At 38.0% G+C, this 26,475-nt stretch overlaps 1 protein-coding gene across 16 annotated transcripts in view; it reads right to left on the reverse strand.

The window, feature by feature from the left end:
- SGIP1 (SH3GL interacting endocytic adaptor 1) overlaps positions 1-26,475 on the reverse strand; it is a 238,198-nt gene that overhangs the window by 23,053 nt on the left and 188,670 nt on the right. For all 16 annotated transcript variants that reach the window (XM_070786382.1, XM_070786374.1, XM_070786373.1 and 13 more), the window contains 2 exons: positions 14,762-14,873; positions 4,096-4,251 (listed from right to left, as the gene is read on the reverse strand). In XM_070786382.1, the coding sequence (XP_070642483.1) occupies positions 4,096-4,251; positions 14,762-14,873 (268 nt within the window). The remainder of the gene's footprint in view (positions 1-4,095; positions 4,252-14,761; positions 14,874-26,475) is intronic.

The following is a 26,475-nucleotide window of genomic DNA, read 5'->3' on the forward strand; positions in this document are numbered from 1 at the left end:
TGTTGTGCCTGATAACAGGCTGTTGAGGACAAAGCAAAGTCCTATTACCCTGTACAGGTAGGAAGTGGATGGAAAAGACTCTTGGCCCCTTGTCTTTGCCCCTGGCCAAGTCAAGCTAAGGATGCTGATAAGGGCTATCTAAACTGTTATTACCTAAAACATCCAAGTTATCCAGAGCTGCTTGAGGGGTAGCTATACAAGGAGGCAGGAGACAAAAATAATAGAGGTTCAGCAAAATTAAGTAATTTACTTAAGGTTGAACAGCTAAATAAGTAACAGGGTCAGGATTACAGCCCAGGTCAGTATTACTCTACTATACCAAAACAGATATGGAATTAATATCCAGCAACATTTTATTTTATTAATGTTAATAAGCTATGGTTTTTCCAGTAGTCATGTACAGATTTGAGAGTTGAACCTAACAGAAGGCTGAGCACAGAAGAATTGATGCTTTTGATCTGTGGTGCTGGAGAAGACTCTTGAGAGCCTGGTGGGCAGCAAAGAGATCTAACAGTCAATCTTAAAGGAAATCAACCCTGAATATTCATTGGAAGGACTGGTGCTGAAGCTGAAGCTCCAACACTTTGGCCACCTGATGTGAAGGGCCAAGTCATTGGAAAAGACCCTAATGCTGAGAAAGATTGAGGGCAAGAGAAGAAGGGGGTTTCAGAGGATGAAATGGTTGGATGGCATCACCAACTCAATGGACACGAGTTTGAGCAAACCCTGGGAGATAGTGAAGGACAGGGAAGCCTGGCATGCTGCAGGCCACTGGATTGCAGAGTTGGACACAACTTAGTAACTGAACAAAAACAACAACATGTTATTAAGTTGTGCTAAGTAAATCTGAATAACCGAAAAATCTCAATTATATATTTAACAACACAATAAGCTGAGTCATATGTCTATGATAATTCCTCAGGAAAACTTGCTTTAATAAATAGTCAAGAAAGCTTTGGCAATCCAAAGCTTATACAAAGATGCAATTCTTGAATGCTCAAGAAGTCTTGAGAATTCTTTAGACTTGTAATTGGTTTAATAATTGTTCCTAAACATCCTTGGTAAACCAAACCCTTTCATAAGGGAGAAGTAGAAGTAAATTTCAGTTTGGTCCCTGTCATAGGGATTGCAAACCCAAATGTCTCCAGGGACCAAGCTGGTAACCTAAATGTCTTTCAGTAAAGATAATAGAGAGGATTAAGATGACAGATGAAAGGAGTCTTGAGCTGAATTTGAGAATAATGTTGGTTTCCATTGCCTTTTAAAAACTAGGTGTGGTAGTAAGGATGGTAAGCTTCATTGTATAACAAACACCAAACAGGTTGTAGAACTAATGGGTCACCAGTCATAGCCCTGGGCTTCCCCAGTGATTCAGCTGTTAAGAGTCTGCCTGCAATGCAGGAGATGCAGGAAATACAGGTTCGATCCCTGGGTGTGGAAGATTCCCTGGAGGAGGAAATGGCAACCCAATCCCGTATTCTTGCCTGGAGAATCCCATGGACAGAGGAGTCTGATGGACTATAATCCGTGGGGTCTCAAAGAGCAGAACACGACTGAGCACACAGCCCTAACACAATCATCAAATACATTTAATAAAGTCCAAATTAATGAGAGTTTTTGTTTTGTTTAAAAAACAATTTAAGGGTCTATATAATGTTTTGTCAAACAGGAATATTCTCAGACTGATACTTAATTCAATTCATAAGACTGAAGTATTAATATAAATATAAAACTTTGATATATGTGTGTGTGTGTATATATATATACCTAAGAACTTGGTAACATATCTGCCTAAAAATGCAACAAAAACTATGACTATCCCTCTGGTGATATTTACAAACTGGTGAAATAGTGGCACACAATTCCTAATTGCAGATGGAGGAACCTAGAAAAATAAAATTAAGTGGCTCAATGTGCACATCAAAAGCACAGAGGGAAACTGAAATAAAAAGCTGTTCATTTCCAATCTTGGCCATTTCATGTTTATCTTTCACTTCATAGGTGAGCATTTCATTTATATTTTTAAGCCTGGAATCAGGTTTACCAGTTAAACCATCGTAAAGACCAACGAGAAGGAGGTGATCTTAGTCACCATCTGAAAGACCTGTGACTGTGTTTTCATCGCTGGAGTGAAAAAGTCTCATGCAGTCAAAGAGAGTGACTGTATTGGCCCTCAAACTCCAAATGACCTTTAGCTATTTCTTCATAAATATCCAGCTTGATAAATTTCTTTAACTTATAGTTGAATTGTTCATTCATTCAATAAGTACTATTTAAATCCTTTTTGGGCACAGTGGAAGGTACTGAGGATGTGGTGGCAATCCAATAGATGTGTTCTATTCCCTCATGTCTTTTATAGTCCAGTGTGGAAGGTGGATGAATGAAGAAAGCAAACAGATATATAATTACTGGTTTTAGTAAGTGTGACAATGGAAAGAATAGGAATCTTGAAAGAGAATAACAGGGTTACATGACTTAGTTTGGGAGTGGGGAGGAGAGTGGAATGGTCAGGCAAGGCTGAGTGGAGCTGAGATCTGAAGGATGAGTAGGAGTCTGGTAGAGAAGAGTGGAAATCCTATTGAAGGCAGAGTAACTGCTACTGCTAAGTCACTTCAGTCGTGTCCGACTCTGTGCGACCCCGTAGACGGCAGCCCACCAGGCTTCCCCGTCCCTGGGATTCTCCAGGCAAGAACACTGGAGTGGGTTGCCATTTCCTTCTCCAATGCAGGAAAGTGAAAAGTGAAAGTGAAGTCGCTGAGTCGTGTCTGACTCTTAGCGACCCCATGGACTACAGCCTACCAGGCTCCTCCGTCCATGGGATTTTCCAGGCAAGAGTACTGGAGTCGGGTGCCATTGCCTTCTCCGAAGGCAGAGTAAACAAGTGTACAAAAAAGTCTGGTGGAGAAGAGTGGAAATGCTATTGAAGGCAGAGTAATCAAGTGTACAAAACTTGGATGTGGGAAAGGACTCAGCCATTCCCAAGACAGGCAGGTATGGCTGCAGCTACAAGGATTCCGAAGAGGATGGTGGGAGATGAGGATAGACAGACAGGCAAGAGTGGATGAATCAGGACCTTGAAGGCAATGTAATGTGAAGCCTCCAGAAGGTTATAAGGGAGGACAACCTGATCTGCATCCAAAAAGCTGGCTATTGTGTATAGGAGTGGGGCAAGATTGGAGGCAGAGAGGGGAAGAGGAAAGCGCTGGCTGTGGTCCAGGGAAATGATGGTTATCATTTGGATAGAAGTCGTGATAAAGGGAAAAAGTGGCCATTTTAGAGAAAGAATTTTAGATGGAATATCAGGACTTATTGATGGAAAAACTACCAAGAATGTTTCTTTTTGTCTCATCCATTGCCAATAATATTGGAGAAGGAAATGCAACCCACTCCAGTGTTCTTGCCTGGAGAATCTCAGGGATGGGGAAGCCTGGTGGGCTGCTGTCTATGGGGTCACACAGAGTCGGACACGACTGAAGTGACTTAGCAATAGCAATGTGTGTATGTGTTGTGTGAATGTGGATATGCATATATATGACAAAACATCACATTCGGATTTAATAGGAAGTGTGAAATGTATTTATATAAAGAAATTTAGAAAAGCTTCTTTGATGCCACACAGCTACCATTCCATCAAAACAATTACCATTACAGTGTAATGAAATTACATGTCTCACAAAGAGATTTTTAAGCTTATATGAAGAGTAGCTTACAGTTCAGATATCATTTGATTTTTAAAAGATGCCAATACAATAAATGGATTTTATTCCTTTTATTATGCTTATTTCCCATCATCCTCATCCACTGTCTACCAGTGATAAGCAAAATAGACAATGAATAAGTTTTATTATTCTAAATGTCTCTTTAGCCACTTGAGAGAGTTGGCCATTAAAAACTATATATGTATACATATGCGTGTATGTATACATATATATACACACATAGATATATACAGAGCTCTGGGATTCAATCTATAAACATATCTGAATAACAATAATTTCTCTACAGTGCTTCCCTTTTGCTAAGGTACATCTCTCATCTAAGAATAACATGGTAAGACACCTACATCTTTAAAAAATTTGTGGAAAATATATTTACCAGCAGAGAAGTTGGGGATTTGGCAGGACGTGTTCTAACCTGCTGAAATTTATCACCCGAAAAGTCAGAGCAGCTGGCGATGGATTGTTGGCAAAGTGTCTGGTGATCCCGGCAGGAAAAGACAACACCATTTCTCCAGTAATCTTCACGATACATCTGGCATGTCACAACACGTGAGAGGAAAGAGAGGAAACCCAGGTCAACATGCTGTGAATCAAAGCAGTTGTGAAAAGCAAAGATTTCTGTAATACTATGACACAGCAGAAGAGAGAAAAAGTAAGCTCTTACTTACAATTCACTCTGAATTACTAACTCATTTCTAAGACTTGAGGACTCAAAGTTTTGTATTAACAGTTACTCCAAAAAGTGGCTATTTTGTTGAAGATGTTTTTGCATTGTTAGAATAAAACAGCTTTTCTTTTCCTGTAGAAAAGTCTTTGTGTTCACCTCACAAATAGAATAATTTATCCTGGTGGTTCTCTCTCTGTTTGATATCTGAATTGTTGGAAATATATTTGAAGATATTAAACTACACAGTGTTGTCACACTATTCACTGAGATTTATTTTAGCTCTCTAAGTAACACGATTGATGCCTTTAGTATGTTCTTTTATGGACTCATGGGGTAAACTTTTTGCTTCTCACTTAATTAGATCTTCATTCCATTAACTTGTCTATTTGGTTGAAACTATAAAATCAGTCACATACATAAGTTAATACAGCTGGATGATAATTTGGAAGGAAGAATAATCCTTTTATTTTTTTTAAAGCTTTATTTAGCATCACTAATTATTAGAGAAATGCAAACCAAAACTACAATGAGATATCACATCACACTTATCTGAATGGACATCATCAAAAAATCTACAAACGATAAAGCTTGGAGAGGGTGTGCAGAAAAGGGAACTCTTCTACACTGTTGGGAGTCTAAATTGGTACAACCATTATGGAGCATAGTATGGAGGTTCCTTAAAAAACTAAATATAGAACTGCTGTCTGATCCAGCAATCCCACTTCTGGGCTTATATTGGGATAAAACCATAATTCAAAAAATACATGCACCCCAATGTTCACTGCAGCACTGTTTACAATAGCCACGACAGGGAAGCAGCCTGAATGTCCATCAACACAGAAGTGAATAAAGAAGATGTGGTACATACATAATAGAATGGGATATTACTCAACCATAAAAAAGAATAAAATAATGCCATTTGCAGCAACATTGGATGGACCTAGAGATTTTCATACTGAGTGAAGTAAGTCAGACAGAGAAAGGTAAATACCACATATCGCTTATAGATGGAATCTAAAAAAAATATGACAAATGAACTTACTTATAGAACAGAAATAAAGTCACAGATGTAGGAAACAAACTTATGTTACCATGGGGTATGCAGGGGAGGGATAAATTGGGAGGTTGGGATTGACACATACACACAGATCTATGTAAGATAGATAACTAAGGACCTACTGAACAGCACAGGGAACTCTACTCAATACTCTGTAATGATCATATGGGAACAGAATCTAAAAAAGAGTAGATATGTATATAGGCATAACTGATTCACTTTGCTGTATACCTGAAACTAACGCAACATTGTAAATTAGTTGTCATCTAATAAAAATTAAAAAAATAAAAAGGGCCTTATTGAAATATAATTGATATACAATTGGCACTTATTTATAGTGTAAAGTTCCATAATTTTTGACATAATGTACATCTGAGAAACGATCACACAATCAAGATAGTCAGGATCCCCACATCCCTACAAGTTTCATCTTGTGTTTTTGTTTTTCTCTCTGTACTTTTCCATCCTTTCCTCCTTATCTCTTGGCACTTGCTAATATATTTTCTGGCTGTACACATTAGTTTGGACTGTCTAAAATTTTTATATAAACAGAATCAAAAGGTGTGTGATTTTTTTGATCTGGCTTTTTCCACTAGGCATAATTATTTTGAGATTCACTCACATAGTGTAGCAACCAATAGTTCACGTCTTTTTATTGCTGGGTAGGATATGGATATACCACAGGCAATTAAAAAAAAATTCCTTTATTGAATAACATTTGAATTCTTTCCATTTTTTTGCCTATTACAAATAAATCTGTGATGAATATGTGTGTACAAGTCTGTCTATGGGCACATGTTCTTATTTCTCTTGGATAAATACGAGTGAGATGATTGGATCACATGGTAGGTGTAACTTTAACTTTTTAAGAAACTGCCAAACTGTTTTCTGAAGTGGAAAACATAGCTGAATATGAGAGTTTTAATTCCTTTACATCCTCACCAACACTTGGTAGGTCTGTCTTTTTAATTTTAGTCATTCTAATAGGTGAGTAATGGTATCTCATTGTTGTTTTAATCTGCATTTCCCTAATGGCTAAGGATGTTAGCATCTTTTCATGTGTTTCTTTGTGATTTATCTACTTGGATGAACTGTCTGCTCAAACTTTCTGCCAAGTTTATAAACTCAGTTTTCTGTTCTCTTACTGAATTTTCAGAGTTTTTTGTACATTCTAGATACAAATATTTTTAACAGATATATGCTTTGCAAAGATTTTTTTCCTAGTTTGGCTTGTTTTTCTTTCTCTTTAGAGTATTAATAACTTTGAAGAAGTTTTTTTTCAAAGAGCAGATGTTTTTAATTCATCAATTTATTCTTTTATGGGTTTTAGTTAATCAATTTATTCTTTTGGAGTCTTATCTAAGAAATCATAGATAAACCTGAAAGTCACAAAAATTTCACCTATTTTATTCCAGAAATTTTTTATTTTTAGTTTTACATTCAGTGTTGTGATCCATTTTTAGCTAATTTTTGCATATTTTCTGTGAGGTATAGGTCCGAGTTTATTTTTAGTTGTGTGGATGAATATATCTAATCATCCTACTACCATCTGTAGAATTAATCCACTTGGCAATTTTGTTAAAATTCAGTTGTCCACATATGTGTGGATCTATTTCTAAATTCTCTGTTCTGTTCCATTGATCTATTTTGTCCATCTTTATACTAATACCACAACCAATATGTCTTGATACTGTAGCTTTTAAATTGCTCTGAAATCAAGTAACATTATTCTACCAACTTTTTTTTCAAAAATGTTTTGCCTATTTTAGGTCCTTTGTATTTCCACATGAAATTTAGGATCTCTGTCAATTTCTAAATAAAACTCATGGAGTTCCAATTCACCCTCTACTGCCTGCTTTTAGAGTATTAGTTTCGGGCCCTTGCTATGCTAAGTCACTTCAGTCGTGTCCGACTCTGTGCGACCCCAGAGACGGCAACCCAACAGGCTCCCCTGTCCCTGGGATTCTCCAGGCAAGAACACTGGAGTGGGTTGCCATTTCCTTCTCCAATGCATGAAAGTGAAAAGTGAAAGTGAAGTCGTTCAGTCGTGTCCGACCCTCAGCGACCCCATGAACTGCAGCCCTCCAGGCTCCTCCATCCATGGGATTTTCCAGGCAAGAGTCCTGGAGTGGGGTGCCATTGCCTTCTCCGTTCGGGCCTTTAAGGTTTGTACTTTTTCTTGGCCAACAGGCACTATGTTATATTTTGTCAGTAGAGGGCACTAGAGAGACATTGCAAAACGAAGCCATTTTCTTCCCCCCTCTTCCTCGTTGCAGTGTGCTTGCTAGACAGGCTCCTTGCAGTGCGCATGGCTTGTCTAGAACCAGGCTCCTGCAGTGCAGGAGGGATGTGGTGCCCGAGGGTGTGGGTACTGCAATCCCAGTGACACTGGCAGATCCTATAGCGTCTGGCTCCTGAGGTGCTTGTGGCTGGGCTGCCCCAGTGCCGAGATCGGTCCGCGGCGCCAGACTCCTTCATATGCATACTGTCTCCACTGCCGGCTTCTCCCGCGCCCGGAGCCGTTAGCTTCCTCGGGCACCCTCCTCAGCCAGTTTTGCAGCGGAGCGTGCCTCAGTGAGACTTCTCCCACGAACATCTGTGAGGCTGGTGGGCTCTCTCTATATCCATGGGCTGGATACTTCCCAGGAAGTCAGTCGGGGCAATCATAGGGCACACTTCACCTCTCAGGGGTGACTGTCCTTTCCCTGAGGTCCCATGTCTTGCAAATTATTGTTTCGTATATTTTGTCCGTTTTGAAGTGTTTTCAGGTAGAAGGGTCAATTGGTTACTCCATCTTGACCAGAAGCAGAAACCTCGAAATGATTCTTCTTCTTTGGGAAATAATAAATATTTATAATGAGTGAACTTCTTTACGACTTCTGGATACGTCTGGATGACTGACCCTTGCACTGTTCCCTAGTGTACTTTCTAGGGAAACTGAGCTTGGTCAATGAAAACTTGGCTCACACTTGAATATAGGAAACTCTATTTGTCCTATACAAACCTCCTATGCTGTGTAACTGTGACTGATGAGACACAAATGGCTCAGGTGAGATGGTCCTTGGTACACATTCAAAATAGCTTATGTGAAGAACTGCTATAGCCTTGTATGTGCACAAAGTTGGGTTTGGGTTAGAGGTGGAGGGGCAGGTAGGTTTCCTAAAGTTACCCTTTTCCCTCTCAGGTATTATCATCTCTAACTCTGAACTGCTCTGAATGAGAGATTTGGTGTCTGGAAGTTTGCCCCTCCATCTCTCCCTGAGAATATTGCTGATCTCCCAGTTTGGTGTCAACTCAGCTGTCTTCCTTCTCTGTGTCTTAGATTCACGAGCCTTGCTTGATTTACTGGTGATGAATTGGTACTAAGCCTGGAATTCCCCTTAATCTGAGTCTACCCAACATTTTCCAACATATGAGACATGAAAAATTTTAATTGACAACTCTAGAAGAAGACAAGAGCTTCAGCCAGAGCACTTTCAAAATTAGACTGTAGCATCTACCATCACTCAGTATATTGTTAGCAGCAGTGGCTCGAATGTTTTTTGTTTGGTAAGGACTCTGCTCAGTTTCTTTTCCAGGTTCTGCAAAATGAGCTCTACATGGTGTCATGGTAGAGGATAAAGTTTGTTTTTTGAAAGCAAGTCATCAAGAGGAGGGAGTGGTATTTATTAATTCAATAAACATTTATTGACTCATATGTAAGTTGTTTGTTTGAGTGGGAAGGCAATTAAAAAATGAGCAAAACAGCCTCTGTCTTCAAAGGGCTTACAATGTTGGGTGGATGATGAGAGAAGTAGTCAGTATAAGCCAATATAATAAGCACCCAGGCTCCTGACCTACATTTTATTTCTGCACTTTATCTCAATTGTCAGAGTCAGATCTTTGATGATTTATTAATCCATTCAATGTCTAAATCATCTGAAGTTTTCTATATATAATTAATATTTTCAACCTATACTCACTTGTTAAAGGAAAGTCTTTGTTCAACAGTAATGACTGTCCTCATCAGTGAGTGATGTGGGTATATTTCATGTTAGTTTAAATCATGGAAATCTGAAATACTGCAATATGGAAATATTAACACATTACTGTATGAAGTAAATGTGAAATCATATGAATCCCCCAAAATTTGTCTAGAATGACAAAATTTCAAGGTCAGCTGGTCAAGTGGCTAATGAATTGGGCTGTCCCTTTTGCCACAGGCAGCATTATGATAACTGGTCAACAGAAACGCTGGCCAATTTTGGTCAGGAAACGTGTGGACTTCATTTATGTGAGGTCGTCAGAAATGTATCCGTTACATAAAATGTCTCTTCTACTGTGCTGATAACTAAACACATGGGTTTCTTTTCAAGCATAGACTTCTGTTCATAGGCTACTTCCCTTCCTTTATTTATCATCCCTTTTCACTGACTTTGACACTAGGCAAAAACTCCTTTTCATATTTCAAGACTCAGTGCAAAGGCAGATCTTTCCAAAGCCTTCCTTAATATCCTTTCCATTCAGCCCTCTTTAGATTTTCCTTGCTTTAGGTTCCTTGGACAAATGGACAGATTAAAAAAAAGAAAAACTTATTTTGTAGCACATTATTTTATCTACTACTGTGAAGGCAAGTTCCGTGTCTTAGGTTCTAGGAAGGCAAAGGTGCAAAACATAGAACCCAGTGCAGAGTAGGAACTCAATAAAATGTTTAAAAAATAAATTCATACATTTCCCAATTATATATCAGCTGCCTAATCAATGAACCACACATTATATAATGCATATATAGAATGGGCAGTGAGAAACAGGACAAAGATGACCTTGAGCACACTTCCTATATAAGCAAGGACACAGACACTTGAATATGTAATAGAAATATGGTGGTAAGAGAAGGATAGAATACAACTGAGAAACCAAAGGTTTTCCTGGGATTAGAGAATCAGTTCCTACCACCGCTAAGAGTCAGACACAACTGAGCGACTTCACTTTCACTTTTCACTTTCATGCATTGGAGAAGGAAACGGCAACCCACTCCAGTGTTGCCTGGAGAATCCCACAGACGGGGGAGCCTGGTGGGCTGCTGTCTATGGGGTCGCACAGAGTTGGACACGACTGAAGCGACTTTGCAGCAGCAGCAGCAGCAGCAGCAACAACCAGGGTTGTTCAAATAGGAGCTAATAACAGGAGATGTGTTTCCCCCAGGTGGCAGCAAAGTCAAGGAATTCTCTGCTTATTAGCTACTGAGAAAGTTTCAGATATCATACCTGTTACAAGGTGTTCTGAATACTCAGAAAGAGTGTAAACCATATTTAAATGGATTATATGTCACAATATAAAATAAAGTAGTATATGTCTCATTTCAATGTGTGGTCTGAAAACAAATGGGAACACGTTTGATACAGGATGAGAGAGAACCACAGGCAAAGCAAACCCACATGCTTTTTCTGTATCATTTCTCCATGTGGTGCTGTGTTTGGTTTCAGCCTCTACCCCACCTCACTCCATGATCAAACTTATAACTTGAGTTGTTTCCTTGAAAGCGAATGCCAGAGCGACAGCAATTAGAATGATTCACTTCTAATTTCATCACAGAAGGTGAAATTAAATTTAGAAGCATGTCACTTCATAATGTTCATAAGTTTCAGATCTCATAATTTCAGTGAAATATACTAAACCTCCTGTGTACCCACATATAGTATATGCTGCAACTACTTTATAACAATATAATTGAAAAAAGACTCAATATATGCAGTTATCCTTAAAAGACTCAGTTAATTTGGGAGGGGATAGGAAAAGCACTAAAATTGTTTTGGTTCAAGTGCCACATCATTGAAACGCCAAGGTCATGGATACCAGGCTCACAGGTACAGACCTCAGTTGTCATAGCGTGCCAGGGAGACTGAAACAAGATGAAGAACCCAGCTTGTATAGGGACAGTTCCACAAGTGACTGGTAGGCTGCTACACCACTTTTTGGGGTTTAAAAAAGATTATTATTAAGGACTTCTTAACCCCATTGTCCCATATCTATTCTCCTCCTATAATGGATTTTGCATTATATTTATGTGCAAGTCTTATTTTCCATATCAACTGTCTTCACCACCAATACTAGACTGTAGTATTGGTGGAAATTGAAGACAATGTACCACTGTCTAGTACATTGGTGGCCACATAGCAGACATTCTGTAAATGTTAAGTGAGTAATTTGACTCAGTTTGTTCAGCAACTATGCGTTGGGTACTCCTTGCCAGGTCCTGTTTTAAGTACTGAGGATACAACAATGAACAAAATACTCAAGGTTCCAGTTCTCATGAAGCTTACACTCTAGTGGAAGAAGGGACAGACAGTGAAACTGAAAACATTGAACACATTGATTAAAGTGTTTATTAATGAGAAAACAAGTGAAATGTTAACTATGGAGAAAGAGACAGTGAGGTAGGGAGAAAGGAAGTGTTGACTACAGAGAGGGCTGGAGAGTTTCTGTTTTACACAGATGGACAAGAATGGCCTCTGATATACCTGCTGCAGAATCCTGAAGGAAGGGAGGGTGCAAGTCACTCAGATACCTGGGAGAAGATCTCGCTAATGTGGAAGGAGCAGCAGATGCAAAGACCTTGAGATGCAGATGGGATTGGGCTGATGAAAGACAAACAGCCAGGAAGGTAGAGTAGCTAGAGGGGCATGAACAAGCAGGAGAATGACAGAGACAAAATCAGAGAGGTGGCAACTGGAATGGGTCACGAAGGACAAAACTTATACATCATTATGAAGCATTTGGTTTTTACTCTGAACAAATTAGGAAGATTTTGAGCCAAGGGGTGACATGATATATTGAGAATAGATTTTAGGGGGCAGAAGTATCCTTACTACAAATTAGATCTCTCTGAATAAATGAATGAATTAAAGCCAATAGTACATGTACAAAAAAGAATTCATTCTTGTCTGATTCCCAATGTTTTTCACTCCATTATAGATATCTCTCCACAATTTTGACTAGTCATTTTTTGGGGGGTGTGTTTCTACTGTAATTTAAGGCACCCTGAGTTTTCTAAGGTATAGATTAGTCAGTAATAAGCAGTCCTTAGAACTGGTGATACAGAAAATAATCAAAATTCTTTATTCAAAGAAGAAGTCCACAGAACAAACACATATTTATATATATAAAGTATGTATACTAAGCTCATGATGCTTACTTTTCTCTAAGAGTTCAAATGAACTTTTAATTTCTATTGATGTGTGGTTGTGGCAAATGATCTCTCTGCTTTGAAGATGAAAAAGAAAAGGCATGGAAGAAACCAGAAAGCGATAGACTGAATGTTTGTGATATCCAAAATTTATATATTTAGACCTAAACCCCAGTGTGATGATATTTGGGTGGGGCTGTTGGGAGGTGATTAGGTCATAAGGGTAGGCCCTCATGAATGAGACTGGTGCCTTTATAAGAGACTCACAAAGCTCCTTAGCCCTTTCCAATCTATAAGATTCCTATGAGCCAGGAAGCAGGCTCTCATCAGATACTGAACCTGCCAGGGCCTTGATTTTGGACTTTTCAGCCTCCAGAACTTTGAGAAATAAATTTCTGTTATTTATAAGCCACCTAATCTGTTATAGCAACCCAAACGAACTCAGACACCAGATTCCACAGTGTTTACTTCTCTGCAAAACTCTGGGCCCAGAATAAAACCCAAGTGTTCTTTCAAAGGATATTTAGGGAAGTTGATAGATCCCAGCGGCTAGATAGGAGTAGAGTTACTAACTATATTGGTTTTCCAGCATAATACTGTTAGATTTAGACTAAAAAATACTACTGTTTCAGAAGTGTAAAGAGGATCAACAATTAGTCATATAGATTCTCACTTAAAATATATATAGAGATCCAAGTCCTAACTATCCTTAATATCACTGTTTATAAAATTTTTATAAAACATATAGTACTCTATAGTATATGCACATTTAATTTTTTTTCTGATCTTTTATTCCATGGATACCAAGGTCTTCTAAGCCCTAGTCCTTTCAAGTAAAAAACAAAAAGCATTCTTTCCTCTCCCAGGTTTGTCCTTTGTTTATCCTTCAACTTCAGACCTGGAAGTGCATTAGTCACATACTTCAAAACCAGTTTGACTTAAGTGTTTAGTTTTCAATGTAGACTAACAATCACTTGACCTTTTTTTTTTTTAATCTGACCTCTTTGTAAAATTAATGAATGCCGTAGATCCTCTATGGACAAATGTGCACTCAGACATACACATTAGATATGAAATATAATTTCAAGGGATCCATAGACTTCCTGAACCCCATCCAGGGGACTCCTTACAGAGAGAGAAGTATCTAATTACATCACATGTGCATTCAGGTGAAGTCCATTGTCAAGATGTACTGATATAAGTGAAATGAGGCTCACGTAAATAGGGAATGGTACATTTTTATCTAAAACTTTTACTTTGCTGTGATTACAATTTTTTGGCTAGTTTTTCCTTACTTAACAAGGGTTACATATTAATATAATTTATTCTCTTACTTGGAGAAGGCAATGGCACCCCACTCCAGAACTCTTGCCTGGAAAATCCCATGGATGGAGGATCCTGGTAGGCCGCAGTCCATGGGGTTGCTAAGAGTCGGACGTGACTGAGTGACTTCACTTTCACTTTTCGCTTTCATGCATTGGAGAAGGACAGGGCAACCCACTCCAGTGTTCTTGCCTGGAGAATCCCAGGGACCGGGGAGCCTGGTGGGCTGCCGTCTATGGGGTCGCACAGAGTCGGACACGACTGAAGCGACTTAGCAGCATTCTCTTACTAATCTATGTGTTATGGAAAGGTAGTTTTGTTCCAGGTTCTCATTCAAATGCACCATTGTTTCGGTTTATAGGTGAGTGACTCTCAGCCAGGAAAGACTAAAACAATAAAGACATGATCTAGACATTTCCTTTTGTGAGATAATACATTTTCTCATTGTTGACAGAGTTGAGTTAGGGTTTCCTGTAACTTACAAAAAAGACTGAATCAGAGATTTCTGGGTAGTAAGATTAGAGTTTGGACCTTTTGGAATATATATATATATATATATATATATATATCCTCTTGCCTGTAGCTGTGGGCCTTGGGGGAGCCCAGTGGGGCACTGGCTTCCCCAAGGGTCCCAGCATGAGAAGGGTATATATTTTAAAGAAAGCAGTGAGTTAATATTTATAATTAATTTAATTCTAAGTATGTCACCTGTTATTGCTGACTAGAATTTTTTTGGTCTTAGGATGTGGAATGAAATAATTATATGTGGAGTGTTCCCCGCTGAATAGCATAGGGTTTGGAGAATGTAGTGGACTAAGCCCCAGGCTTACTTGCTTGGATCTGCTCCTTTGAAGTAGGCATTGACCGTTTCTGTAAATGCTGCTGCAACAGGGAGGGTGTCCTGGGCTCCCATGGTTAGGGGGCTGGGTCCCCTGGAAGAACCTGTATAAGATGAAAAATCTTCGCTTAATATGGATTGGAGACAGCCTAGTATATGTGGAACTAAATCCTCATTAAGGGATTATAGGATGAAATCTAATTACTGAAACAAAGTAATATGCTAAGAACCATAACTGTATATTCAACATAGAGCTCAAGTATTTAAAAGGAAATATTTGGCTGGTTTACAGACAAACACACTTGAAATTAACTGAATTAGGTATTCTACCATAGAAAAAAATCCAAGCATAAGAATAAAGTCATGGGATTTTTCAATGTTTACATAAATCATAAGGCAGTATTTGCATGACAGTTTGTACAGCAGGTAGTTAGTAGAGAAAATTATTAGCTTTCTATTTGAGCATTCACATCATACAATTGCCAATAGACTCAAAGGTGTTGGCATTACTTCATTTTAAAGAGGCAAACAGCTACAGGGCACCATGTTATACATTATCTTTTTCTGAGTTGTTTCCATTTCCAATTACCCTCAGATCAAATAGACTCAAGTGTGCTTATCCCCAGACATACGCAACCCAAATGTCCACCTTGACTTATCACACACACATCAATGCATCAATTCACATTATTAAAAATAACAGTAGTGCTCATGTGTACTAAACATCTACTATATACCAAGCACAGCACTGAATATCTGATAAGAATTACTGCATTCAAGCCCCACATCAGCCCAGTGGGAGATAGGCAATATATTCCCATTTTACAGAAAGAAAACTGAAGCTCAAAGAGCTAAGTGATTTGCCCTAATAACATCGTTAAGTGGGAAAAACTAAAATTCAAATGTAGATTTGCCCTCCTATAAAGCTCATGTTTTCCCCTATACGGTTTATAATCTTTGTTGTTTAGTCGTTCAGTCATGTCCCACTCTTCTGTGACCTCATGGACTATAGCCTGCCAGGCTCCTCTGTCCATGGGATTTCCCAGGCAAGCATACTGGAGTGGGTTGCCATCTCCTTCTCCAGGGGATTTCCCGGACCCCAGGATAGAACCCTTGTCTCCTGCTTGGCAGGTGAATTCTTTACTACTAGTCATCAGGGAAACTGTTTATAATATATAATTTGTCTAAATGAAACATTTTTATATGTTTCCAACCTTGAGGTTTCCAAAAGGACTAAGTTTTAGGATCATTGCCTTCATTAACAATCTCTGGACATAGTACCAAAGAGACGAGTTTTAATAAGAACAAAGTATTTAATTATGTCACACATTCACTGCTTCTCCTTCCTATCAAACAAAACACATTTAATTTTCCCCACCTCATCACACACTACACGTTATGCTTTTTATCTTTAACCTTCAGTAACTGTCATCCTCTTCTCTGATTATGAGAAAATCTACCCTTTGTATATTTCCCTCCTCAATAAAGTTTTCTTTGATAATTCTAGTTCATGCTAGTGTGGGCTTTATATTTTCCCTTGACTTTCAATGTCTTGGATGTGGGCATTGATTCTCAACAAATATTTGCTTATTATCTACTATATGAAATGGCAACCCACTCCAGTATCCTTGCCTGGAAAATCTCATGGACAGAGGAGCCTGGTGACCTGCAGTCCATGGGGTTGCAAAGAGTCAGACACAACTGAGCGTCTAACACACACACACATCAGGCATTGTTCCAGGTGCTGGGGATTGAAAGATAATTAAACACAATCCTTGTTCTCAAGAATTTTTGTTGTTTGTGAGCCATGCGGTGTGTGGCATTTTGTCATAGAATTCAGAATGGACTGAGACACGCAGCCTGGCCCCGATCTGTTCTTGACACACCTCCTCTCTATCCTTCCAACAACCCTATACTCTAGCTACGTTCACTTCTGGGCACCATAGTTCTTACTATGGGTTTAATCAACAATGCCAGAGAAGGAGAAATAGCAAGATTTGACAAAGAACCCTTTTACCTTAAAGGATCTACAATTTACAATTCTAATTTCTTCACATCCCTATACATTGCAATTAATATGCCCTCTTCTTTTTTACTTTTTTCATTTATTACATAATTTTCCTTATTGCTATCTGGTCTACATATCATTTCCATGAGTATATATTATTCTACAAAAAAAAATTCTCCAAATGTTTGGCCACTTCTAGGTAGAAATTATTTTAAATCCATCTTTGTATAATTGGTCTTTTTCTTTCAATTATTTTCTTAAGATGTAATTTTATTATTACAAAGTGGGACAACTAAATCATAAGGCAGATAAATTTTTGATTACTAAGAATGACAGATTATTTTACATAAAGATTATACTCAATGAAAATGCTATCAATTATAAACGAATGCTTCTGTTTCCCTGCAGTACCTTAGAAAGTCTTTGTTAATTTGACTATTGGAAAACTAGGCTAAAACTAGGAGAATGTCTAAGATGCTGAAAAATTCAAACCTCATGGTCTAAGATGACCAAAATGGGCCTCGAAACTATTTTCGAATATCTGAAATAATATTACCAGACAGTGACTCTGGGGCCAGAGTTCATGGCCATGTATCTGCAAGTTAATAGCTTTGTGACCTTGGGCAAGTCAATTACCTTTAGGTTTCTCAACCATAAAATGAAGGCAATAGATTACATAATCTTTGTGTAGTAGGATTCTATAATTTTGTTTTAGGAATATAAGGAGTTTTAAACAGAAAGAACAATTTTCTCACACAGAAATTAACTGATTTGAAAAGAGTATCCCTTCATGGTGTTTTGAATGAATATGCCAAATATTTACAGAGCCTTTACTATGTGTAAGGTATTTTTACATATTTTTTTTACACGTTTGGAGACACAAATATGTAAACTTCCAGAAAATAAGGTATAAGCATGTCTAAAAACTAGTAACAGTAACATATGCAAGTAAAAGCTTAAGACAATAGTTCAAGTGACAGAACTGTGAAGTTTTTTCACTGCAAAATTAATTGCCCAATGAGCAGAACAGGAAATGTTGCTCCTTGATTTAAATGCTGCTAGGGCTCTGGAATCTTATAGACTTGGGTGTGAATCCCAGTTCCTCCACTTACAATCTATATGACAAGGAATAAGATATTTAATCTGACTGCGACTTGGTTTCCTCATTTTTTAAATAAAATAGATAATAATATCTATTTTGAAGGCTTGTCAGCCAGTTCAGTTGCTCAGTTGTGTCTGACTCTTTGAGAGCCCATGGATTACAGCACACCAGGCTTCCCTGTCCATCACCAACTCCCAGAGCTTGCTCAAACTCCTGTCCATTGAATTGGTGATGCCATCCAACCATCTCATCCTCTGTCATCCCCTTCTCCTCCTGCCTTCAGTCTTTTCCAGGATCAGGGTCTTTTCCAATTAGTTGGCTCTTCACATCAGGTGGCCAAAGTATTGGAGTTTCAGCTTCAGCATCAGTCCTTCCAATGAATATTCAGGGTTGATTTTCTTTAGAATTGACTGGTTTGATCTCCTTGGAGTCCAAGGGAGTCTCAAGAGTCTTCTCTAACACCACAGTTCAAAAGCATCTTGTGGTGGACATCAAATGGGATAAAATTTGTGAAATCTTTAGAATGGTATTGCTGACTTAAAAAATGCACACACACAAAAAATTGAGAGTTATAAGTTTTATTTAGGGGCAAAATGAAGACATTTCTCTGAACTATCAGAGCATTTCAGATAGCTCTGAGGAACTGCTCCAAAGAGGTAAGGGAATGGTCAGAATATACGTGGTTTTGGTGAAAGGGGAATACATGCAAGCAAACTCATATTTTTTTTGCAGAAGGTTTCTGCTAGTCTGGAGGAGCAGATATCACCATGAAGGATTTTAGTGCTTTTCTAGATATGAGGAGATACAAGAATTGGTTCACAAAATAAAATAATTGGTTCATAAAATATCTATTTGAAGACCTGTTTTGGCAGTTTTTCCCTGAGCACAGCGTGCCTCAGCTCTCCACCCTGAACTCCTTTCAGGGGGTGTTGAAAGTCAGCAGTTGCAGCAGCACATAATTTACTCCTTGTAGAAGTAGATGGCAAGTGCCAATTTGTAGTTGACAGTATGTACTGGAAAAACATCTTGTTTTTGTTGCTATTATTTTGTCAGGGTGAGCTTTACTAACTTTGTTGAATTACAGTTGACTCTGAATTTGAGTAGCTTTTGAGGCAGAGAATGAAGGGAGATGATATCACAAATGGTATTCTTCACTGAGCAAGGAGATAGACCAAAATTTTCAAATTCCTTCCAACTCTAAATTTCTCGTATGATAAGAACAGTGAATTCTATCATGCATGTTTAATTTTTTGTGTATTACATGGTGGCTATCATCTGTTCAAGTTACTTGATATAATGCTTGGACTAACAGGAGATGAAAGTTGGTTGAATGCATATTTATCTTTTGATTCATTTGAATGTGAGTTCCTGCACAAGTAGGCATTGTGCTAGATGCTGAGAAATTCACAGAAATGTCTGAGATGTACCTCTACCCTTCCCTTCATGGAGCTTACAGTATAGAAGAGGGCTGTAATATTAGACGTGAATGAAAAATGAAGACTCTATGAAGTTAGATAGTAGTTCAGTATTATAACAATTATATTACTATTAATGATTATTTTTAAGAATTCAAGATCAAAATAGCAATTATTATGTTTGTTCTACAACAAAATAAAATATCAAATATTAACATGTTTTTGTTCTTTATACATTGAAGGGAGAAACAGAGTCAGGATAATTATCTCTACTTCACTGGCCCAAGTTCACTCTGCTAGTAAGTGGTAAAGCCAAAATTCAATCCAAGGTGTCCCAACTCTAATGAAAACAATAGTAGCAACAATGAAAACTTTATACCTCTTACTTCATCCTAAGAACTATTCAAGGGGTTTTACTGATATTAACTCTTAATTTTGATAATATCTCTCTTAGGAAACTGCCATTATTATCCCTCTTTTCCAGATGAGAGAACTGAGGTTTCAAGTCACTTAGTAGCCTTGCCTACAGTCATCCAGTTAGTAAATAGTAAGAACAGAACAGAGATGCAAACTTAGTACTTCTTGACTTTGGGTCCCGAACTCTTACTTACTCTGCTCTTGGAACAAAGAAGTCAGAACAAAATTACATTAGTCATCTGTGGGCACATATGTAGTCCCCCTCGAAGAATAACTTGTTGCCATTAGCTTGTCAACTTCTGACAAAATAGCAATTCTGTGGTCCTGGAAAGTAATTGTCATGCATACTTAGGGAGTTCTGAGAAATGGAAAAAGGCACACAGAATCACCATAGTGTGATAACGTTTTCTGAAAGGCAGTTTTCTATGACTCTCATTACCAAGCAAAGTTATATACACACACACACAGGTACACACATGCACACAAAACCCAAGGTTAAAAAAAATTAGTATGACATCTTTAAAAGAAGAGGTCATTCGACCATATAGCACAGGGAATTACACTCAATATTTTGTAATAACCTATAAGGAAAAGTAAACTGAAAAAGAAAAAATATATATGTATATATATATATATGTAAGTATTATAACTGAATCACTGTGTTGTACGCCTGAAACTAACACAGCATGGTAAATCAACTATGTTGTTATTCAGTTGCTAAGTTGTGTCTGACTCTGAAAACCCAAGGGCTCTGGCCCTCCAGGCTCCACTGTCTTCCACTATCTCCCAGAGTTTGCTCAAATTCATGTCCATTGAGTCAGTGATGCTATCCAGCCATCTCATCTTCTGTTGTCCCCTTCTCCTCTTGCCTCAATCTTTCCCAGTATCAGAGTCTTTCCCAGTGAGCTGACTCTTCCCATCAGGTGGCCAAAGTATCGGAGCTTCGGCTTCTGCATCAGTCCTTCCAATGAATACTCAGGGTTGATTTCCTTTAGGATTGACTGGTTTGATCTCCTTGCTGTCCAAGGGACTCTTAAGAGTTTTATCCAGCATCACAGTTTGAAAGCATCCCTTCATGGATCACAGTCTTGTCATGGTGAAAGGGTTTGTGTAACTCAGTGAAGCTATGAGCCATGCCGTGCAGGGCCACCCAAGCCAGAAAGGTCATAGTGAAGAGTTCTGACAAAACATGGTCCACTGGGGGAGGAAATGGCAACCCACTCCAGTATTCTTGCCTGGAGAACCCTTGGACTGTGATGAAAAGGTATGGCACTGGAAGATGAGCTCCCCGCCCTAAGTCAGAAGGTGTCCAACACGCTACTGGGGAGGAGCAGAGGGCAATTACTAACAGCTCCTGGAAGAATGAAGTGGCTGGGCCAAAGCACAAGTCAACCATATGTCAATAAAAAGTGAAAAAGATAAGTGAGTAAGGAGTAGGTATTGTAATATGTAAAAATATTAAAGGAGAAAGGGAAAGGGAGAGAGATTTTAGAAGAGAAAGGGAAAAATACAAAAAAAAAAAAAAAAAAAGAGGGTGAAAAGGAAGCAAAATACCGAGGTACAGAAATTGAGTAACAGCACAAGGTTTACCTGGCAAATGAATAACTGTTTGTGCACCAAGCTGCACAGAGAGGCCTGGTGCTGCACTATCGCCAGTCTTTTGTGTGGAGGAAAAGTGTATCCTCATGGTTTGTCCAGAGCAAGCCTGAGGAGTGGCCAAGGTCTCATTTCCTCCTCACCTTCTGCACACATTTCTCCATTTTCTGTACGTTTTCTGCTTTGCAAAGTTGAAATTTAGAACATTTTTTCACATCAAGGCCAGTTCAGTTCATGAAGATTTATTTTCAGTTGTTTTAAATTTAATAAGAATTTATGTCAGAGTAGTGCTTCCTTCAGGGGTGTTTGTAGCATTTGTCACTATAGGCTCAATCAACGGTAATAGATGTTATCTATTGTGTCTTAACTCTGTGTGATGCTTCATTATGTATTATTTCCTTTAATTCATATAACCACCTCACCAAGATGAGGAAGCTTAAGTAACTAGCTGAAATCCAGAGAGCCAAGACATCTATGCTTTTAATTATTGTGCTTTGATGTTACAATAAAGAATCTAGAACTTCATTGCACACTGTGAGTCATGACTGTGTTTCTTTGTTAATATCTGTCCTTGGGCAGGTCAGTGATTCTAACTGCATCCCTATCAAATTGGGATGTCAGGGCCACCAACCCTACCTGACTGTAAAGAGGATTTGCACTTACAAATGCCAGGTGTCAAAAGAGCGGCAAATTTTACTCTCTGTTCATCTGGGGCTAGAAAAAGTCATTCTGAAAGTACTACCTGAAGTATGGACAGCAGAGAAGGCAGTCTTGTTTGTTTAGAAGACTGTTCCCACCCTTGCAGTCTACCAACCCAAACAACTGCCACTCTACCAGGCCTGCTGTACATGCAGGGCGAGTGACCCACTTTTGTGTAGGAGTGAGAATGCAGGAGACAGAACTCACAGATGGAAGCAACACAGAGTGTCAGAATGCATGAAAGGAGAGAAAAAAATTCCAGGAGTTGTACTAAGCAGCATGAGTGAGCAGGAGACATGGGTTTGATCCCTGGGTCGGGAAGATACCCACTCCAGTATTCTTGCCTGGAGAATCCCATGGACGGAGGAGGCTGGTGGGCTACACTCCACGGGGTCGCAAAGAGTTGGACACGACTGAGCAAGTGATTTAACTTTATTTTTAAAAAAAAAAGCAGATCATATCAGTAGGATTAGTAAATAAAGTATAATCAATTCAATTATAATTTATAGAGTATATTCCATACAAATACTGTTGGAATCAGATTGAATAAAATTTGAATCCTGACTTTATTCACTTACTGTGTGACCTTGGAAAAACTACATAACCTCTCTGATTCCACTTTCATCATTTTGGAAAATGGAGATTGTATTCTTTGAAGATACTGTGACAACTATTATGATATAGAATGCCTTATCTGATAGTATCAGAAAAAAGTCACTTAGAATGAATGCATTTAAATGGCTGCTAAAATTTCATAGGGTATAGTGATAAAAAAGCTTGACTGACAGTCAAAATTGTCAAAAACTAAATTTGTGAAAATATCTTTTCTTAACACACTGCAATCAAATAATCAATGAATTCTTAGAATGAAGAAAGCGATTATGCAGATATTTTGAGGAAAGGCATATTTTTCTGATAAAAATTGTATTATAGATTTATATACCAATCTAGTTTCAGATTTGGTTTTCATTCATGATTATGAAGTGATTCTATATTGCAGGGTTAATTGAGAGTTTTAGCAATTTTTCTAAGGGTCTCTTAATTTCTCGTTTTTCTTTCAAAGTGGCTATAATATGAGCTTCCTTTATTTCTTATTCTTCAATTATTAAGTTTAATTTTTGCTAAACCCTCATTTGAGAATGACTTTGAATATGACCTGCTGCTGCTGCTGCTAAGTCACTTCAGTCGTGTCCGACTCTGTATGACGCCATAGACGGCAGCCCACCAGGCTCCCCCGTCCCTGGGATTCTCCAGGCTAGAACACTGGAGTGGGTTGCCATTTCCTTCTCCATTGAATATGACCTAAAGAGCTTTATACCATCACTTTCCTTGACTTCATGGAACCCCATATCCTTTCTAAGATTGGCAATTTCACTTTGCAATAAATGTGCACTGTGTCTGTATTATATGTCTATTATTTATTTCAGATGTTCATGAAGAAACTGACCAAATCTGCATATTATGTAATGGATGAGGATAGATGCTAGTGTTAATCTGGTAAATTGATATTAGTACAGGTACTAGTGTTACAGATTAATACTTTCATGTTGCATTGATCTTTACTTTCCTACCCAATCTGATAACTGCAAAGACACTGATAAGGACAGTAACGTAGGGAGCTTTGCCAGGATATGAAAATCTGAGTGCTTGCACATAGAAAATACTCAATAAGTGATAGCCATTATCATTAATGGGGCTTCCATGATGGCTCAGTGGGTAAAGAATCCCCCTGCAATGCAGGAGATATGGGTTCAATCCCTGCATCAGGAACATCCCCTGGAGGAGGAAATGGTGACCTACTCTAGCATTCTTGCCTGGAAAATTCCATGGACAGAGAGGCCTGGAAGGCTACAGTCCATGGGGTCACAAAGAGATGGACACAACTGAGCACATGGCACACATATACAGAGAGCACACACATTATCATTAACAGAGAAGGGGAGTTTGTGGGGCAGGCACAATATCCAATACATTGTTTCAGGCTCCCCTTAACTCCATACACATTTAGTATATGAGAGGAGATAATGAACTGTGGTGTTAGAGAAGATTCTTGAGAGCCCCTTGGACTGCAAGGAGATCCAACCAGTTCATCCTAAAGGAGATCAGTCCTGGGTGTTCATTGGAAGGACCGATGTTGGAGCTGAAACTCCAATACTTTGGCCACCTGATGTGAAGAGCTGACTCATTTGAAAAGACCCTGATGCTGGGAAAGATTGAAGGCAGGAGGAGAAGGGGACAACAGAGGATGAGATGGTTGGATGGCATCACTGACTCAATGGACATGGGTTTGGGTGGACTCCGAGAGTTGGTGATGGGCAGGGAGGCCTGACATGCTGCGGTTCATGGGGTCACAAAGAGTTGGACACGACTGAGCGACTGAACTGAACTGAAAGAGAAGATTAGAAGTTTTTCTTAGGTCAGTAGAAAGAATTTTATCATGAGAGCTTAACTTGAGAAGGTGAGTTGTACTTTTGTGATCTTGTGAATCTTAGCTGAAATGATGGCTAATAAAATATTGTGTGTGTTACTTAAAAAAAAAGTCACAGCAACTTTGTTTAAAAAATTTTAGGATAGGTTTGTAAGGAAAGGAGTCACAGCAAAGTTATTACATATAAAATTTTCTATTTTTTTCTTTTTCTCTACATCTTTGAATGTTACAATTTTACATTAACTAGTTGAACAATTATTTGAAATTTATCTTATATATGTGTATGTTGTATATGTCTGCATACACTGCATATAAAAATGTATACATAAAGTACTTTGCATATTTTGGTATATTTGTATATCTTTGTCTATTTTAGAACTCTAAGCCTAAGAAAATATCTTAAGATCAAAGAATTTTGTACAAAGATGCTCAAGGCATATGGGAGTATTTGAAGCAAATTAAATGCCTAGTTACTGAAGTGAAACAAATCATTTGTGACAGAATGAAATATTATGCACATATTAAAAGCTTTAGTAATTAAAATAGCATTAAAAACAATCACGTATCACATTTTACCAGATTGGAAAAGGCAAGAGATACTGGCATAACTTAGTATTGCTAAGTGTGTAGAAAAAATGTCAATCATAATGCTGGTATGAATTTTTGGATGGACATTTTGTAATATGTAGTATTATTTGAAATATGCATACCGCTTAACACAGTGATTCCATTTTTAGCAATTTATCTTTTGGACAAATATACACTAGTCCACGAGGATATAAGTTTAAGGTTGCTCATTGCATTATTTTACATACTAGCAAAAAAAAAAAAAAAGGATAAACTCAACCTAAAAATCCATTAATAAAAGATAGGCACATTCATATAATTGAATAGTATGGAACCATTAATATGATTTTATAGATGTATATGTATATAAATGCACACACATATACATTCCAAAACACTCCATATCATACATTTAAATGGCTACTATTGACTACAGGTTATAGAGCAGAGTCTATCTTCTATTTGCCTACAATTGTCCATATTTCCTTAATTGTGAGAAACATACTTTTGAAAACATGAAAATATTAAGATTTCTGAAATTGAGGTGCATCTTATAATCAATGTGAAAAGAAAACTGGTGGCTGCTAACAGAATATGTTCCAGAGTTGCTTTGATTGTACTCGTGAATGTAACTTTGAGCTTTGTAACCTGATCAGCTTTGTCACCTGATCAGCTCATCTCAGGGATGCCTCAGTTGAGCTGAGTGTTTGAATTGATAGCCTCTCATGTGACTGAATTCGAACCCTTATTGACCCTTAAACATTTTTTTAAAAAGATTCCATCTGATGCAGTAATAAAGTGCAAAGTTATTTGTACACTGACGATAAACTGTCATATACCAGGCTATGCAATGGGAGGTAGAAGAAACTGCCAGGTTCTTTGAAATCTAAATCATAGTATTTTGAAAGATGGGACAAGCCAGTTATGACTGAATTATGCATATGAAAGAATATATAACTTTGGTGTTAAAAATGTATCTGTCAACAACTTTTGGCTGACTTTTTAAAAAGTTGTTTACCTTTTAGCAATTTATAAATAAACTTGGGAATATGAATGCAGATAAAAGCCTGGAATTTTTGATGTGCCCCCAAATTAAACTATTAACATCAAAGAGAATAAAGAGGTCAAGATAATGAACATGTGGTATAAAAAGCATCAAGTCACTATGGTATTAAACATAACTGCTGATGGACGGAAGTGATTTAGATTCATTTTTAATTCTGAAATTTAAATAAGTTTAGATTAAATTTCTAATGGTTATACTGAAGATAGCAGCTTGCTATTTGTTATAATTGGTTAAAAAATTTTTTTTATTCATTTAATGAAGCTTACTTTGCACCAGAAGATTGTTATTAAACCAATGAAGCATATCCCAATGGAGGAATTTTTGGAATCAAGTAAATGCAACACACACACACACGCACTTGTGATTTCAGAGTCTTTTCCCCTAACTTTATTGAGGTATAATTGCAAA

Source organism: Bos indicus, chromosome 3 (assembly GCF_029378745.1).
Source record: "Bos indicus isolate NIAB-ARS_2022 breed Sahiwal x Tharparkar chromosome 3, NIAB-ARS_B.indTharparkar_mat_pri_1.0, whole genome shotgun sequence".
Taxonomy (NCBI): Eukaryota; Metazoa; Chordata; class Mammalia; order Artiodactyla; family Bovidae; genus Bos; species Bos indicus.